At 48.6% G+C, this 18511-nt stretch overlaps 1 protein-coding gene across 2 annotated transcripts in view; it reads left to right on the forward strand.

Annotated features, from left to right (window-relative positions):
• INPP5D (inositol polyphosphate-5-phosphatase D) overlaps positions 1 to 18511 on the forward strand; it is a 151937-nt gene that overhangs the window by 102261 nt on the left and 31165 nt on the right. For both annotated transcript variants that reach the window (XM_007966684.3, XM_007966685.3), the window contains 8 exons: positions 2029 to 2131; positions 3913 to 4109; positions 4515 to 4632; positions 9324 to 9420; positions 10045 to 10183; positions 10510 to 10618; positions 11054 to 11142; positions 18263 to 18344. In XM_007966684.3, coding sequence (XP_007964875.1) covers positions 2029 to 2131; positions 3913 to 4109; positions 4515 to 4632; positions 9324 to 9420; positions 10045 to 10183; positions 10510 to 10618; positions 11054 to 11142; positions 18263 to 18344 — 934 coding nt within the window. The remainder of the gene's footprint in view (positions 1 to 2028; positions 2132 to 3912; positions 4110 to 4514; positions 4633 to 9323; positions 9421 to 10044; positions 10184 to 10509; positions 10619 to 11053; positions 11143 to 18262; positions 18345 to 18511) is intronic.

An 18511-nucleotide genomic window follows, 5' to 3' on the forward strand; every position in this document is an offset into this window, starting at 1 on the left:
ATAGGTCCAAACACCAGCTCTGCCCCATTGCTGTGACCTCACAAGGACTGAGGCACAGGGATAAATGGAGGCAATGAATCGTGAGCCACTCTCAACTCGAGGCAGGTTACAGTAAAGATGTCATTGTGATATCTTTGTGAGCTGGTGTCTTCAGGGAGGACTTACTGAAATTCTCAATTATGAGGTTGAATCACGTAAAATTTCTGTCTTTGCAGGTTGAAATAGTCAAACACTGGTCATGTCATATGTTACAACCTGAAATTTTGTGTAGCTTTGTTAAAGTCAGCCGGCTCTGTTGATTGCATGCTAAGAGAGGGCCAACTGAGGCTGCTTGGTACCCCACTGGGTACCCCAGAAAAATAGGCGAAAAATATTGAGGAGGCTATGAAAGCCTTCGTGTCTTCTCTTCTTTTTAATTAGTTTCTTTAATTTAAATTTTCTTTCATTACATAAGTAATCTATTCTCCTTGGTGAAGACATGGCAAACACAAACAAGCAAATGTTTAAAATAAAAACACCCATATACCACGAGTTAATCTGGGACTATGCCCCTTCCAGATGTTTTTTAATCTTCTCTTTCTTTCTTTCTTCGTTTCCTTCTTTCTTTTTCTCTTTCTTTTCTTTTCTGAGACAGGGTCTTGTTCAGCTGCCCAGGTTGGAGTGCAGTGGCAAGATCATGGCTCACTGCAACCTCAACTTCCTGGCCTCAAGTAGTCCTCTCACCTCAGCCTCCTAAGTTGGGAGGGACTACAGGCATACACCACCATGCCTGGCTAATTGTTTTATTTTTTGTAGAGGCAGGGTTCCCCTATGTTGCCAGACTGGTCTCAAACTCCTGGGCTCAAACAATTCCTTCTGCCTCAGCCTCCCAAAGTGCTGGGATTATAGGCATGAGCCACTGTGCCAGGCCCAAATGTTTGCTTAAAAATGCAGTGATGCTATTCATACCATTTGTCAACTAGATTTTCATACTTAACAATATATATTGTGGCCATCTGTCCTTGTTGGCAAGATAGTTCTGGATCACACTTGTTAAACACTATGGTATTCTAGTTTATGGATGGTCAATAATACTTTTTTTTTTTTTTTGAGACAGAATCTAGCTCTGTCGCCCAGGCTGGAGTGCAGTGGCGCAGTCTTGGCTCACTGCAACCTCCACCTCCTGAGTTCAAGCAATTCTTCTGCCTCAGCCTCCCAAGTAGCTGGGATTACAGGCATGCACCACCATGCTTGGCTAATTTTATATTTTTAGTAGAGATGGGGATTTCACCATGTTGGTCAGACTGGTCTCAAACTCCTGACCTCAGGTGATCCACCTGCCTCGGCTTCCCAAAATGCTGGGATTACAGGCGTGAGCCACCGTGCCTGGCCTTCTAATACGTTATTAATGAATCTCCTAAGGCTGGACAGTAAGGTTGTTTCTGATTTTTTTCTGTACTGAGGCATGTGCTGCAGAGCCAAGACAGGGTTGGACCTCTGTGCAACTCCTGATTACTTTATTTATTTATTTTTTAAAATTTTTTTTTTTTGAAACGGAGTCTCGCTCTGTCACCCAGGCTGGAGTGCAGTGGCCGGATCTCAGCTCACTGCAAGCTCCGCCTCCCGGGTTTACGCCATTCTCCTGCCTCAGCCTCCCGAGTAGCTGGGACTACAGGCGCCCGCCACCTCACCCGGCTAGTTTTTTGTATTTTTTAGTAGAGACGGGGTTTCACCGGGTTAGCCAGGATGGTCTCGATCTTCTGACCTCGTGATCCGCCCGTCTCGGCCTCCCAAAGTGCTGGGATTACAGGCTTGAGCCACCGCGCCCGGCCTTCTGATTACTTTATTAAAGGCACAGCCTTGCAGGGGAATGTCCGGGCCAGAAGCCACTCGCTTACGACTTGGACGCGTGTTTCCAGGTTGCTGTCCTGGAACTTCATACTGATTTACGCTCCTCTCAGTTTTCTTGAAGCTGACCAAGTCCTTTGCAAAGTGTAATGTGCAGGGAGGCAGAGGCCTTTCTAAGTCTGTCTGCCCTTCTGTCCCTAGAAGAGAGAAGGCTTCTGCCAGCTACTGCAGCAGATGAAGAACAAGCACTCAGAGCAGCCGGAGCCCGACATGATCACCATCTTCATCGGCACCTGGAACATGGGTGGGTCCGCGTGCCCCTCCCTGAAGTCGCCCCCTCTGCTTCTGCTTCCCTGACTCAGGCATCCTCAAGGTGGGGTGGAGTGACAACATCCATGTCCCCTTCCTTCCTGCCCCAGGGCCCTGTCCCCAACCCCCAGCCTACCCGCACAGCCTCCTTCCTAAGGAATTCCACCCTTTTCCTGAGATGATGAGTAAGAAAAATGAGCTTTGGGACTATTGTACCCCAACAGCAGCTGGGGTGGGTTACTCTGTGTGTCCAAACTGGAAAGTTTTAGGGAAAGAGTCTGAATATCTAGGTGAAGAGGCTCATGGGCACCCCGCCAGCCCTAGACAGCTCACCAAGGGGCCCCAGGCCTGAAAGAAAGAAGTCCACCCTTGAGCAGGGTTGCCAGATTTCTCAGGAGAGAGACAGAAAGAGAAATATAGGTAGGTAGACAAAGGATGCCCCGTTATATTTTAACTTCATAGAAACAAACTTTTTTAGTATATGTTTAGCTATAAACAAATACTGAACATATATGCTAAATAGACATTATGCTGAATATATAGTGTATATACATATGCTAAATATACATAGTATATAAACATATGCAAAATAAATGTAATTATTATATTAAATATAAATTATACTAAGTAATATTATTTAGTTTAAGCATACAGTTAATAATATACTAAATATATGCTAAATATATTTTGTATTAAACATATATACTGTATATTTATATACTAAACATATGCACTCTACTAAATATAAATAATACTAAATAATTTTTTAGTGTAAGTGTTCAGGTAGAAATAAATTAGCTAGAAGACATCCAGATAAACTTATTCTAGAAACTACCAGTTTATCCGAAATTGGAATTTCACTGGGCGTCCCGTGTCCCTTACCCTTTGTCCCAAGAGGAGTCTGAGAGGAAGAGGGTGATCAGCGGCCGGCAGGGACCTCTTGGAAGTGAAGTGGCAGCATGTCACTCATGTCCCAGAGCCACAGCAGCCCTGGAGTAGAGCTCCAGGATGTCCTTGACACAAAGGCAGGGGGTGCCCTTCCCACACAAGAGTGTGGAAGGAGCAAGCTGAGGCCATGCTGCAGGAGGGCCAAGACCCACCAGCCCGGGAGTTTGAGCGCCCACTTTGAGCCACAGTCCATTGACTCCAATGCGTGGCTTCTCTGCACTTGTAAGGCAAGAAACTCATCTCTTTGAGGAACAAACATTGCTCATCCTTCAAGGGCACTGCAGGGAGAACCGTTCAAAATTTCTTGATTGAGCTGCTTCAACTCAGTTTTGAAATGGGAATGCAGAGGAGTTTCCATGCTCTCCAGTTTCTCTGGCTCACACCCATGCATCTCTCCACTCTGGGCTGGGATCTGCCTTGCAAGGGAGCCTTTGTTGTCTCCCAACAATGGGTTAGAAGCCACCATCCAAAACTTGTCAGTCTCCTTGGCTGTCTCGAGAATAGGATGTGAGTTCCTTGAGGGACAGAACTCAATTATCGTACCTCAAAATGCAGGACAGCATCTGACATCAGGGGATCTTCTGGTGTTTCTATACCTTAAAACTTAACATTATGTTTAAAAAGAGGCTTAACTGAGCTCTAGCTCTCACCGACACCCTGGGTGAGGTTGGCCCCCAGGCCTCCATTGCAGGCATTTCTTTGGGCTGCCTGGATGGTCTTGTGTGACGACGTGACCTCCCTCACACTCCCACCTTCTGTTTTGAATTCTCCTAATGCTTTGACTCGATGTGCCTTTGACTCACTTGGTGTTGGGTTTTGCTGTTGAAGGTAACGCCCCCCCTCCCAAGAAGATCACGTCCTGGTTTCTCTCCAAGGGGCAGGGAAAGACACGGGACGACTCTGCCGACTACATCCCCCATGACATTTACGTGATCGGCACCCAGGAAGACCCCCTGAGTGAGAAGGAGTGGCTGGAGATCCTCAAACACTCCCTGCAAGAAATCACCAGCGTGACGTTTAAAACAGTGAGCAGCTGGTCGTGCCCCGGGTGGGGTCCCGGGATGGAAGCTTTGCGCAGCTGGGCTGTCTCAGAGGCAAGGGCAGGCTCAGCCTATCAGCTCTCAGTTTTCAAGGATGTCTGGGGGCCCCCACTGAGAGATGCATCTGTATTCAGAAATAAATGGGATCCGTGGGGTATTGCTGAAAACCACTGAGTCCTCTATCTTCCCACCCTTGGTCAGCCCCGGTTCTCATCTTTAGGATGCTTTGTCTCACCTATCACACATCGCTGGGAGTCCCCCAAAGGGTTGGGATTACAGACGGGGTACCCCACACCCAGGGGCGGGGACTGGGGCTGGGTGTGAATCACTGTGCCCTGGTTCACACCCTACACTTAAGGGCCGAGTATTGCAACGTTGTCCTCCCACCAGGTCGCCATCCACACGCTCTGGAACATCCGCATCGTGGTGCTGGCCAAGCCTGAGCACGAGAACCGGATCAGCCACATCTGTACTAACAATGTGAAGACAGGCATCGCAAACACACTGGGTGAGCGAGCAGGGCGGGGACCCTGTGTTCCTCCCACACTCTCTGCCTCAACTCACACGACCATGCCATCCTGATCCCACCAGTAGTTCCCCGGGTTGAAAACGGAGAGCCTCACGTCCTCAGCTCTCCGCTCAGTCCTCAGCAAATAGGGGTGGTTGGTCTCCCTGGCTGAAACTCACTCAGGGTCTACACCAGTGCTCCCAAGGATCTAGCTAAAATGCAGGTTCTGACTCAGTAGATCTTGGGTGGAACCCAGGGTTCCAAGTTTCTGACAGGTTCCCAGGTGACTTCAGCGCTGCTGGTCGGCCCGTGGGACCCATTTTAGGTAGCGAGAACCTAGAACAGGGATTGGCCAACTTTTGCAGGAAAGGGAAGGGCCTGATAGTAAATATTTCAGACTTTGCAGGCCACTCAACACTACTCTCTGCCTTTCTGGCGGGAAAGCAGCCATCGTCAACCCAGAAAGCGAATGGGAGTGTTCGTGTTCCGGTGAGACCTTCCTTACCAGCACAGGTGGGAGGTGGCTGGCTCCCGCCCTCGGTCCCTGTACACCAGGTTGGATCCGGAAACGCTGGTGTCAGTGGAGAGTCTCTGGCTTCAGAGAGCAGTAACAAGGGCAAGAACTCTTCATGAGTGTAGGGGTGCAAGCCTGTGTGTGTGAGTAGGTCTGTGTCTGTGAGTTTGTGTGAATGAGAGCGTGCATGTGAGTGTGTGAGCCTGTGTAGGTATGTGAGAGTTTATGGATGTGTGTTTGTGAGCGTGTTTATGTGAGTCCATGTGTAAGCGTACCACCCCATATCTATGAGTGTGTGTCTATGTGTGTGAGTCTATGCATGTGTTTGTGAGTGTGTGTTTATGTGAGTCTATGTATGTGAGTCCATGTGTGAGTGTACCACCCATATTTGTGAGTGTGTGTGTGTGAGTCCATGCATGTGTTTGTGAGTGTGTGTTTATGTGAGTCTATGTATGTGAGTCTGTGGGTGAGTGTACCACCCCGTATCTATGTGTGTGTGACTCCATGCATGTGTGTTTGTGAGTGTGTTTATGTGAGTCTATGTATGTGAGTCCATGTGTGAGTGTACCACCCCATATCTATGAGTGTGTGTCTATGTGTGTGTGAGTCCATGCGTGTGTGTTTGTGTGTTTATGAGAGTCTAGGTATGTGAGGGTGGGTGTCCGAGTGCATGTGCATAAATGCTAGAGCGTCTCTGTGTGTGTATGTGTATGTGTGTGCACATGGGGTGGGACACACACAGGGCTCCCAGGCTGGCATCAGGGGTGAGGCCAGTGGTTTTTGGTGGTTGGGGTCAGTGGAGTCAGGAACAGGACAGAGTCCTAGAGATAACAGGAAATGGAAGAATTGCTGCAATCGAACGTGCAAAGCTCTCTCAGCTTTTCTGCTGACAAACCGCAAACTGCCCGTGTCCACCCCCGCTCGTCCCCCTTCCTTCCTGCCACAGTGGAAGGGTGGGGCTGGCGTGGCTACCCTGGCTTCGCCCACGCCCTCCTGCTGCCCGGGAACCACCCGGGTGTGGATTCCATCGCTCCCTGGGCTTCCAGCTCCTCCCACCAGCCCCTGCCCCGCTGTGCAGAATATGCTCGGACCTCCTGGGGCCACATAAAACCACCCCCTCAGCCAGACCTTGCCTGCAACTCCCGCCCCAGTTCCTGGTCATACTGGCCTTGGGGCTGGGCACTAGGTCAGCTTCTGAGCAGGCAGGAGCTCTGCTCATGTGGACCTGACACACACTGCGTGAGCAGATAGGAGGGAAAGAAGCCAGTTCCTGGGAGGGAGCGCACTGGCGAAGGAGTGTGTGGCGTGGGCAGAGAGCAGAGGTCAGGGACCTCCCTGAGAAGGACAGTGCGACTGGCATCTGAGGGGTGGGGAGAAAGGCCTGGCCAGAGTCCCAGCTTTATGACCATTGCAGGGCAGCTTCTGGGCTGTAGAGCTCACACACACCTTCCCCACCATCCCCTCCTTCCCCTCCTCTCTGCCCTGGGGCCAGCTTCCCTCCTCCACTCCCCTGAAATGGCTCCCAGCTATAACTAGCACAGGACAGGAACAGCAAATGCTGGTCGGCTAATAAAACATTAGTCCTGGCTGGTGCAGTGGCTCACGCCTGTAATCCCAGCACTTTGGGAGACCGAGGCAGGTGGATCACTTGAGGTCAGGAGTTTGAGACCAGCCTGACCAACATGGTGAAATCTTATCTCTACTAAAAATGCAAAAATTAGCTGGATGTGGTGGCATGCACCTGTAATCCCAGCTGCCTGGGAGGCTGAGGCAGGAGAATCGCTTGAACCCGGGAGGCGGAGGTTGCAGTGAGCTGAGATTGTGAAACTGCACTCCAGCCTGGGCGACAGAGTGAGACGCCATCTCCAAAAAAAAAAAAAAAACCCTTAGAACAACCAAGGCCTCTCTAAGAGTGTGCCCTAAGCAAGGCTGTGCGCTAAATGCTTTGTATCATCTCATTTAATATAAATACCCTGCTAGTCACGATGGCTCATGCCTGTAATCCCAGCAATTTGGGAGGCCAAGGTGGGAGGATCTCCTGAGACCAGAAGTTTGAGACCAGCCTGGGCAATATAGGAAGATACCATCTCTCCAAAAAAAAAAAAAAAAAAGACTGGGCATGGTAGTGCATGCCTGTGGGCCCAGCTACTCAGGAGGCTGAGGTGGGAGGATCACCTAAGTCTGGGAGGTCAAGGCTATAGTAAGCAACGATTTTGCCACTGCACTCCAGCCTGGGTGACACAGACTTTGTCTCAAATTTAAAAACAAAACAAAACAAAAAAACACTCGGGCAGAGACTCTCGTTATTATTCCCATTTGCAGATGAAGAAACAGAGTCTATGGAGATGATCCATAACTTGCCCAAGGCCCAGGGATAAGAAAGTGGTGGGCAGGGATTGAAACCAGGCTGTCGGGACTGGAACCAGTTGCTCAGTTCCAGGTCACCCTCTGGGAAGGAAAGAAGAGGCCTCCCAGTTTGGAGGCAGAGGAGCAGGGCTGGAGAGCTAGGTGCGGTGGAGAGGGCTGGACGGCAGAAAGCCTGTGTGCTCCCGCACTGGGTCCTGAGGATGCTCAGCCAGGTGATATCCAGGGGTCCCTTCAGCCTATGGCCTATTCAGAGCTGTCCAACCAAAAGAAAATGGGGCCGGGCGCCGTGGCTCACGCCTGTAGTCTTAGCACTTTGGGAGGCGGAGGCAGGCAGATTGCCAGAGCTCAGGAGTTTGAGACCAACCTGGGCAACACAGTGGAACCCTGTCTCTACTAAAATACAAAAAATTAGCTGCGTGTGGTGGTGGGTGCCTGTAGTCCCAGCTGTCGGGAGGATGAGACAGGAGAATTGCTTGAACCCGGGAGACGAAGGTTGCAGTGAGCAGAAATCGTGCCGCTGCACTCCAGCCTGGGAGACAGAGTGAGACTCCGTCTCCAAAAAAAGAAAAGAAAATGGGAGCCAAATAGATCATAAATAAATAGATTTATGATCAAAATAGATTACAATTTGATCTATTACAATCAATAGATCAAATTTTCAAGTAGCCACATTAAAAAGGAAACAAGTGGAATTAATTTCAATAATAGATTATTTTGAACTTCATACATCCAGAATACAATTATTTCAATAGATATTCAATGTAAAAAGTGATTTGCCATTTTACAGTCTGTGTTTCTTACCAAGGCCACAATTCTGATGTGTATTTTACAGTCACAACCCATCTCATTTTGAACCAGCCACATTTCAGGTGTTGGATAGTCACACGTGGCCTGTGCCTGTATTGGACAGAGCAGGTTCTCACCTGCGTGTGTCAGAATCACCCAGAGCAGGGGTTGACAAACCCGTTTTCTGTAGAAGGCCAGATGGTGAATATTCTAGGCTCTGTGGGCCACACAACTGTCTCAACGCTTCAGCTCTGCCATCGTAGTCTGAAAGCCGCTACAGACAATCCAGAAGTGAATAGGCATGGCTGTGTTCCAGTAACATGTTCTTTATGAACACTGAAATTTGAATTTCATATTTTCATGAATCACAAAAAGATTGTTTTTCTTTTGATTTGTTTCCAACTATTTACAAATGTAAAACCATTTGTAGCTGGCAGTGAGCCAGCATTTGCCCACTGCTGACCCTGGAGGGCTTGTCAAACACAGATTACTGGGCCCCATCCCAGGATTTCTGATTCAGTAGATCTGGGGCGGGGCTGAGAATCTGTCCTTCCGACAAGTTCCCAGGTGGTGTTCAGCTGCTGGTCCAGGTTTCCCTTTGGGAACCACTGACCTAGAACAGATCAGAACGTTGGCAGAAAAAGGTGTGATCTCAGTGTGGGCTTTTGGTCTCTCCAGGAACCTTGAATTCGCTGGGAGGGAGATCAGCCCACCCGGGCTAGAATCTTCTGAATCTTCCCAGGGCTTCTGGCTCCCGCTTAGCACCCTGGTCACTTCAGAGAGAGATGCCGGGGCAGGATCACAGCAGCCGCCTTCCTCTGCCCCGCTGAGAAGCCCAAGGCTGCCGCCATCTGCGCTGCTCCTGCATTTTCTCATCTCCCGCTCTCTGCCCAGTGGCTCCCACCCCACACGACCCCGTTTCACCCTCCTCTTGCCAGCTCCTCACTCACCTGCCCCTCTCACCCTGCCTCTGGGTGATTTCTGGCCCCGATGTTTTGATTCTTCTTTCTGCTCTTCATTGTAGGGAACAAGGGAGCCGTGGGGGTGTCGTTCATGTTCAATGGAACCTCCTTAGGGTTCGTCAACAGCCACTTGACTTCAGGAAGTGAAAAGAAACTCAGGTAATGGAACTCCTTCCCCCTAAGAGTGTGCATTTGGGTTATCTGCCCAGACACACCTCACACCTCTAAGCACCAGAAGGACCTGCTCAGCTCTTGCCTTTGACTTTGTGGGTGTCCTGTGGCCTTTCAGGGCCCACCACAGTCTCAGTAAAGCCAATTGCAGCACACTAGTGACCTCACGTGTGGAGGAATTTTGTCTGAAGGTCAGAAAAGATATTTCCTTGTGTCATTAGCCTGATGGACCCCTGACTGGCACTGTTTCTAAAGCAGAAAGTTTCCTCTGAGGCCTCCTTACAAATCCAAGCTGATCTTGCCTAGCTGGGACCCAGGAATGAAGACAGCCATCTAGAATCCTCACTGTTCTGATTCTCAGCTGTGCAGATGCTGTTACTCCTGGGCCCCTGCCCTCTGTGCATCCAGTGTGGCCTCAAATGCCCTTTGCATCCTGGCTGTGGCGTATTTGCACGCTAAGGTGGTCTGCTGCAGCAGGGCTGGAGGGCTACGTCTCCCTTCCCCCCACCTGCTATGCTCCTCGCCCCCCACCTATGGCAGGAGTGACTTCCTGCCACAGTGGAGGGGGAACCAGTGACCCCGTGCTAGATGGCCGCTTTTTCCTTGCATTAGGCGAAACCAAAACTATATGAGCATTCTCCGGTTCCTGGCCCTGGGCGACAAGAAGCTGAGTCCCTTTAACATCACTCACCGCTTCACGCACCTCTTCTGGTTTGGGGATCTTAACTACCGTGTGGATCTGCCTACCTGGGTAAGGGGCTGCCCGCCTGGGGCTGGGGCTGCAGGAGATGGAGGCTCCCTTGAGTCAGCTCGGGGCAGGTGGTCGTGGAGATCTGTGAGCTAAGTGGGCTGAGGCGGCTGCTCCCCTTGGGGGCTCAACGCTGTTTCTGTTACTGAGCCTCAGCCACTCCTCACGGTTCCCCTGTGCTCATGCCCGGTTCCCATAACTGTCACAGCCACCCTGCCACCATCACTCTGCAGCCTGTGTCATCCAGCTGCCCGCCCCCAGCCCCGAAGCTTGCCAGGCCTGGATCGGCAGGGCTTCTCACCAGAGGCCTGGGCATGTTCTTGTTCCAGGAGGCAGAAACCATCATCCAGAAAATCAAGCAGCAGCAGTACGCAGACCTCCTGTCCCACGACCAGCTGCTCACGGAGAGGAGAGAGCAGAAGGTCTTCCTGCACTTTGGTAAGAGCAGCGGCCTCCCGGGCGCGGTGGCTCACACCTGTCATCCCAGCACTTTGGGAGGCCGAGGCGGGTGGATCGCGAGGTCGGAAGATCGAGACCATCCTGGCTAACATGGTGAAAACCCGCCTCTACTAAAAAAAGTACAAAAAATTAGCCGGGCGTGGTGGCAGGCGCCTGTAGTCCCAGCTGAGGCAGGAGAATGGCATGAACCTGGGGAGGTTGCAGTGAGCCAAGATCGCGCCACTGCACTCCAGCCTGGGTGACAAAGCGAGACTCGATCTCAAAAAAAAAAAAAAGCAGCAGCCTCTCCTCTTGAAGCCTTTCCAGCCATCCTTTCATCCCCTTTCCCCCGATTTCCTACCAGGAGAATAGGGAAAATTGGGCAGATGCAAAACCTGGGGAATCAGAATTGAACCCGAAGTCTCTCTGTTTCAGAGGAGGAAGAAATCACGTTTGCCCCGACCTACCGTTTTGAAAGACTGACTCGGGACAAATACGCCTACACCAAGCAGAAAGCGACAGGGGTGAGTCCTCTTCACAGACGCCTCCCCTGCCCTCCATCTCGTCCCCGCTCATGTCTGTTCCCAAAAGGCGAACAGAGAGCATCTTCATCCATTAGGCAAAAAAAAAAAGGAAAGAAAAAAATTAGAAAGCACATGTTGATTTGTGTCACAGAGTAAATGGGCAGCCACAGTTGTGCACTGCTTTGAGCTGGGAAAATAACCCTTGTGATTTATCTTCTGTCCAGGTACTCTAAGATGCTGAGAGGATTTTAAAGTATTATTTCCTTAACTGGGTTCTGAAGATCGTTTTTTTTAAAAGTCCCATGATCATATATATTTGCTAAACTGCTGAGTGAATTAACATTCAGCCGGTTTCTTTGCTGCAGGACTTATCAGAGCCTTTATGGGCCTAAGAGCATTGTGGTTCTCCATGAGGAAATCTGTATGCCAAACTCAGTTATTCATGGAATACCAACTAATATCTTATTAGGCCACTTGTTTTCCAAGGAACAGTGTTTGGGGAAAGATGCATAAAATATGTATTCATTTGTTCAAAGATATTTCCTGATGGACTATTATGGGTTAGGCACTCTCCCAGGTGGTGGGAGAGCAAAGATGTCTGCTCCAGGGACTTCACAGTAGGAAAAACAAGACGAATATGCAACTAGCTGTAGCCAGAGCCAGAATATGACAATGCCAGGGCAGGGAAGGATCAGAGAAGCCAGCCGCTGGCAGGGTTCAAGGGTTGAACGGCTGGGGCAATGAAGTACCCAGGTCTGCTAGAAGCCTAGGGCAATGGAGCACAAGCTCAAAGTGTCATCTGAAAGAGTTCTGGGCCCCATCTGGGCTCAGGGGCAAGTGAAGAACTGGACATGGGAGAGGAAGGCCAAGTGCTGGGTAGATCAGAACTGAGCAGGAGAGGAAGAGAATAAAACAGAGAGGACAAGAGGAGATCCCGGACTGCCGTCACCCACGAGACTGGGACCCCCAGGATGGGACACCCTCTTCCACAGGGTCCACTGCCTGCTGTGTGGATAAGGTCACCTGGCCCAAAGGCACTGTCAGAGCAGGTCCATGGGGACTCCTGTGCAGTCTGGTGAAGGATAGTGTGGCTTACGTGAGTTTAAGTTGAGGCAGATGGGGGCCTGAGATGGGAGAGCGACCAGTCCTAGATGCCAGGATGACAGGCCACAGGGGGCCACTGCAAGCTCTGCCGGGCACTGGTGCATCAGACTGGCATGTGCAGAATTGTAGTGGGCATTGTAGTAAAGGATGAGGATGCGGCAGGGGCACCGGTGAGGAGGCCGTTGTGCACGTTTAGCTGAGCAACAGCCAGGGCCGAATCAGGGAAAACACAGTGAAAATGAAAGAAAGGGAGAAAGCAGGATCTATTGGGAGACCTGATTGCCATTGATAAAAACTGGAAAATCACAAGGCGGAGCTGGCTTGAAGGGGAAAAACATAGAACTTGTTTTCAGACTTATTGGCTGTATGACATTAGTGGAGGAACTCAGAGAAAATATCCAGAAGGCAGCCGAAGATAGTGACGCATTGCTTAACCATGGGGATATGTTCCGAGAAGCGTGTCATCAGGTGACTTCGTCATTGTGGGAACTTCATGGAGTGTATATACACAAAGCCCACTTCAGTTAGATGGTGTGGCCTATTGATCCTAGGTGACAAAGCTGTATAGCATGTTACTTTACCGAATACTGTGGGCAGTTGTAACACAATGATAAGCTTTTGTGTATCTAAACATTAAAAAGGTACAGTAAAAATATGGTATAAAAAGAAAAAAATGGGCTGGGTGCCGTGGCTCATGCCTATAATCCCAGCACTTTGGGAGGCTGAGGTGGGTGGATCCCTGGAGGTTAGGAGTTCAAGGCCAGACTGGCCAACACGGTGAAACCTTGTCTCTACTAAAAATACAAAAATTAGCCATGCATGGTGGTACACAGCTGTAACCCCAGCTACTCGGGAGGCTGAGGCAAGAGAATCGCTTGAACCCGGGAGATGGAAGTTGTAGTGAGCCGAGATCACGCCTTGCACTGCAACCTGGGTATCAGAGCAAGACTTTGTCTCAAGAAAAACAGATGGTCCACCTGTATAGGACACTGACCGTGAATGAAGCTTGCAGGACTGGAAGTTGCTCTGGGTGAGTCAGCGAGTGAGTGGCGAATGAGTGTGAAGGCCTAGGACATCACTGTGCACTACTGTCGACTTTACAAACACTGTACACTTAGGCTACCCTACATTTATTTTTTAAATTTTCTTTTTTCAATAATAAGCTAACCTTAACTTACTGTAACTTTTTTATTTACAAGCTTTTTATTTATAAACAATTTAATTTTGATGCTTTTGTAACAAAATGCAGCTTAAAATGCAAACACATTGTACAGCTGTACAGAAGTATTTTCTTTCTTTATATTCTTAATCTATAAGTTTTTTTCTAGTTTTAAAATTTCAAAACTCTCATTTACATTGAATTTTTTGTTGAAAATTACGATGTAGGTCGGGCACTGTGGCTTATGCCTGTAATCCCAGCATTTTGAGAGGCCGAGGCAGGCAAGTCACCTGAGGTCGAGAGTTCGAGACCAGCCTGGCCAACATGGCAAAACTCTGTCTCTACTAAAAATACAAAAATTAGCCAGGCATGGTGGCATGCATGTGTAATCCCAGCTACTTGGGAGGCTGAGACAGGAGAATTGCTTGAACCCAGGAAGCAGAGGTTGCAGCGAACCAAGGTCATGCCACTGCACTCCAGCCTGGAGCAAGACTCCGTCTCAAAAAAAAAAAAAAAAAAAAAAAAAAACCTAAATGCACACATTAGCCTAGGCTGACACAGGCTCAGGATGGTCAATGACATTATCTCCCACCTCCACATCTCATCCCACTGGAAAGTCCTCAGGGGCAATAACATGGAGCTGTCATCTCCTATGATGACAATGCCTTCTTCTGGTTACCTCCTGAAGGACCTGCCTGAGGCTATTTTATAGGTAACATTTTCTTTTCTTTTTTCTTTCTTCTTTTTTTTTTTTGAGATGGGGTCCTGCTCTGTTGCCAGGCTGGAGTGCAGTGGCATAATCTTGGCTCACTACAACCTCTGCCTCCCAGGTTCAAGTGATTCTACTGCCTCAATCTCCCAAGTAGCTGGGATTACAGGCGCTCACCACGGTGCCCGGCTAATTTTTTGTATTTTAGTAGAGATGTGGTTTCACCATGTTGTCCAGGATGGTCTCGATCTCCTGACCTCGTGATCCGCCCACCTCAGCCTCCCAAAGTGCAGGGATTACAGGCGTGAGCCACCGCACCCGGCCTCTACATTTTCTTATAAGTAGGAATACACTCTAATTATAAATAATATAGTAAACACGGAAATGAGTGGCAGTTACTTATCATTATTATCAAATATTATGTACCGAACAGAATTGTACTGTTGTGCTTTTACACAACTGACAGTGCCGTGGGTTGGTTTGCACCAGCATCCCCACAAGCTCGTGAGTAATGTGTTGTGCTGTGACGTGATGATAGCTACAGCATCACTAGGTGATGGCGATTTTCCAGCTCCAGTATAATTTTGTAGGACCTCTGTCCTATATGCAGTCCATTATTGTGGTACATGACTATTTGTGGAGCCCCACGGGTAATTCTCAGGGGCAGCCAATGCAGAGAACTGCAACGTTAAGAAGTAACTGTTTAGGCTGGGCACAGTGGCTCACGCCTGTAATCCCAACACTTTGGGAACTGAGGCAGGTAAATCATTTGAGGTCAGGAGTTCAAGACCAGCCTGGCCAATATGGTGAAACCCCATCTCTACTGAAAATACAAAAATTAGCTGGGCGTGGTGGCACAATCCTGTGATCCCAGCTACTCAGAAGGCGGAGTCAGGAGAATTGTTTGAATCCAGCAGACAGAGGTTGCAGTGAGCTGAAATAGCCCCACTGCTCTCCAGCCTGGGCAACAGAGTGAGACTCTGTCAAAAAAAAAAAAAAAAAAAGTAACTGTTTGGCAGAATTGATAAAAACTAAAAATGCACCTATTCTATGTTTTAGTAATTCCACTTCGGTGTGTGCTCAAAAGAAATTAGTATATTTGTTCACTAAAACTAGGTATAAGAATGTTTGACCAGGCGTAGTAGCTCATGCCTATAATCCCAGAGCTTTGGGAGGCCAAGGCAGGTGAATCACCTGAGGTCAGGAGTTCGAGACCAGTCTGGCCAACATGGTGAAAACCATCTCTACTAAAATACAAAAATTAGCTGGGCGTGCTGGTGTGTGCCTGTAATCCCAGCTACTCAGGAGGCTGAGGCACGAGAATCACTGGAACCCAGGAGGCAGAGATTGTAGTGAGCCAAGACCATGCCACTGCATTCCAACCTCAGCAACAGAGCGAGACTCCATGTCAAAAAAATAAAAATAAAAATAAAAAAGTAAAAAAGAGTGTTTATGGCAGCTTTGTTTATAATCTTCAACCCTATGTCCATTAACAATAGAGTAGATAAATGTGATACTTATAGACAATGGAATTTTTATAAGCAACAAAGTGGCTGAAGGAGTCCAACATGAAAGAGTATTTACCGAGCGAGTCCATTTATGTACGTTCATATAAATTAATCAATGGAGATGTTAGTTGCGCTAATGCTCACCTTTAGGAGGCTGTGGTATTGACAAGGAGGGCATATGAGGGAACCTTTAGGATGAGGATTTTCTATATCTTGCTCTGGGTAGTGGGTAAGTGGGTATAAGCAAACATAAAAATTCATGGGACTGTATGTACACTTACGGTTAGTACACTTTATGTAAGTTGTACCTAAAGTTTTTTCAAAAAGCGAATGGTTCAGAAGTAGAGATAATGAAAATAAAACCTTTTTTTTTTTTTTTTTTTGATATGGAGTTTTGCTCTTATTGCCCAGGTTGGAGTGCAGTAGCACAATCTCGGCTCACTGCAACCTCCGCCTTCCGGGTTCAAGTGATTATCCTGCCCCAGCCTCCTGAGTAGCTGGGATTACAGGCATGTGCCACCACGTCCAGCTAATTTTGTATTTTTAGTAGAGACAGGGTTTTACCATGTTGGTCAGGCTGGTCTCGAACTCACAACCTCAGGTGATCCACCCGCCTTGGCCTCCCAAAGTGCTGGGATTACAGGTGTGAGCCACCGTGCCCGGCCTGAAAATAGAACATTCTTGAAAGAAAATTGGTAAAAGGAAGAAAAGAGAAAAGTAATTGAAGGAGATGACAGAGGTAGGCGCTTTCAGGATGAGTTCCTTTATGTTTGTAGACAGAGAAGAAAGAACTAGAATGTGAGGGGATAAGGATATTGACAAAAGAGGGTTGTTATTGCCAGTTTACCTTGTCTATCCTACCCAATGGACATCTTGCTCATCATTGCAGCCTGAGGCCCTGGAGAGGGCTTGTCACATAGTATTAATAGATACTGTTTGAGTGCCTGGACAAGTAGGTAGATGGGTGGGTGTGTGAATGGGTCAATGGATGAGTGGATGGGTGCAATGGATGGATGGATGGATAGATGGATGGATGTGTGGGTGGGTGGATGGATGGATGGATAGGTAGATGGATGGATAGGTGGATGGATGGATGGATGGATGGATGGATGGATGGATGGATGTGTGGGTGGGTGGATGGATGGATGGATAGGTAGATGGATGGATGTGTGGGTGGATGGATGGATGGATAGGTGGATGGATGGATAGATGGATGAATGGATGGATGGATGGATAGATGGATGGATGGATGGATGTGTGGGTGGGTTGATGGATGGATAGATAGGTGGATGGATGGATAGGTGAATTGATGGATAGGTGGATGAATGGATGGATGGATGGATGGATGTGTGAGTGGGTGGATGGATGGATGTATAGGTGGATGGATGGATAGGTGGATGGATGGATGGATGGATGGATGGATGGATGGATGGATGGATAGATGGATGGATGGATAGGTGAACGGGTAGGTGGGTGAGCAGAGGGATGGATGGATGGATGGATGGATGGATGGATGGATGAATAGATGGGATGGATGGATGAATAGGCAAATGGGTAGGTGGGTGGGTGGAAGGATGGATGGATGGATGGATGAATAGATGGGATGGATGGATGAATAGGCAAATGGGTAGGTGGGTGGGTGGAAGGATGGATGGATGGATGGATGGATGGATGGATGGATGGATGGATGGAAAGGTAGATGGGTGGATGGATGGATAGATAGGTCGGTGGGTGGATGGATGGATGGGTGGGTGGATGGATGAATGGATGAATAGGTGGATGGGTGGATGGATAAATGGACAGGTTGTTGGAATGGATGGGTGGATGGATGAATTAACAGATGGGTAGGTGGATGGATGGATGGGTAAATGAGTAAAGATGGGCAGATGAGTTGAAGAAGTGGATAGGTGGATGAGTAGGGAAGTGGGGGTGGAAGCTGGAGTGTGTTATTAAAGTAAGTGGCTGCAGAAAGTGAGTAGAGACTGAGTTGAAAATACAGGCCGGACGCAGTGGCTCAAGCCTGTAATCCCAGCACTTGGGAGGCCGAGACGGGTGGATCACGAGGTCAGGAGATCAAGACCATCCTGGCTAACACGGTGAAACCCCGCCTGTACTAAAAAATACAAAAAACTAGCCAGGCGAGGTGGCGGGTGCCTGTAGCCCCAGCTACTCAGGAGGCTGAGGCAGGAGAATGGCGTAAACCCGGGAGGCGGAGCTTGCAGTGAGCTGAGATCGCACCACTGCACTTCAGCCTGGGCGACAGAGCGAGACTCCGTCTCAAAAAAAAAAAAAAGAAAAAAAAAGAAAATACAGGTCGGTGTTCCTCTGAATCAGAAAGAAAGTAAGAGAAGGTAAAGATACAAGGGATACTGAAGTAGTCAAGAGGATAGGTGAGGAAACACAGGAGGTGAGTTATCTTATTCTAAAGAAGAAGGCCAGGATATCTGAAAGTGTGGAGCGTGGCAGTGGAGTCTGGACTTGAGCCATGTGAAAATAGTTTAAAGTCACCTACGGGGATATTCTATAAAAAGCCAACAACCGATTAATTTGAGGATTACAGAGGCCACCAGTTAGTCTTTTCTTCTACTGATTGAAACATAATAAGAGGCATTTTACAAAGCCTGTGACTTTGATTTGCAGATGAAGTACAACTTGCCTTCCTGGTGTGACCGAGTCCTCTGGAAGTCTTATCCCCTGGTGCACGTGGTGTGTCAGTCTTATGGTGAGTCCAAACACTGGGGAAAGCAGACCAGGATCAGAGAGGGCAGTTTAGGGCAGTTGCTGGGAGGTGCAACTGCCCTAAAATCTAAGGGCTTCAATCTGTTGATGTGTCAAAGGGAGGAATTCACTGTAACCCTAATCAGGCAACCTGGAAATGTTGATGCATCC

Source organism: Chlorocebus sabaeus, chromosome 10 (genome assembly GCF_047675955.1).
Source record: "Chlorocebus sabaeus isolate Y175 chromosome 10, mChlSab1.0.hap1, whole genome shotgun sequence".
NCBI lineage: Eukaryota > Metazoa > Chordata > Mammalia > Primates > Cercopithecidae > Chlorocebus > Chlorocebus sabaeus.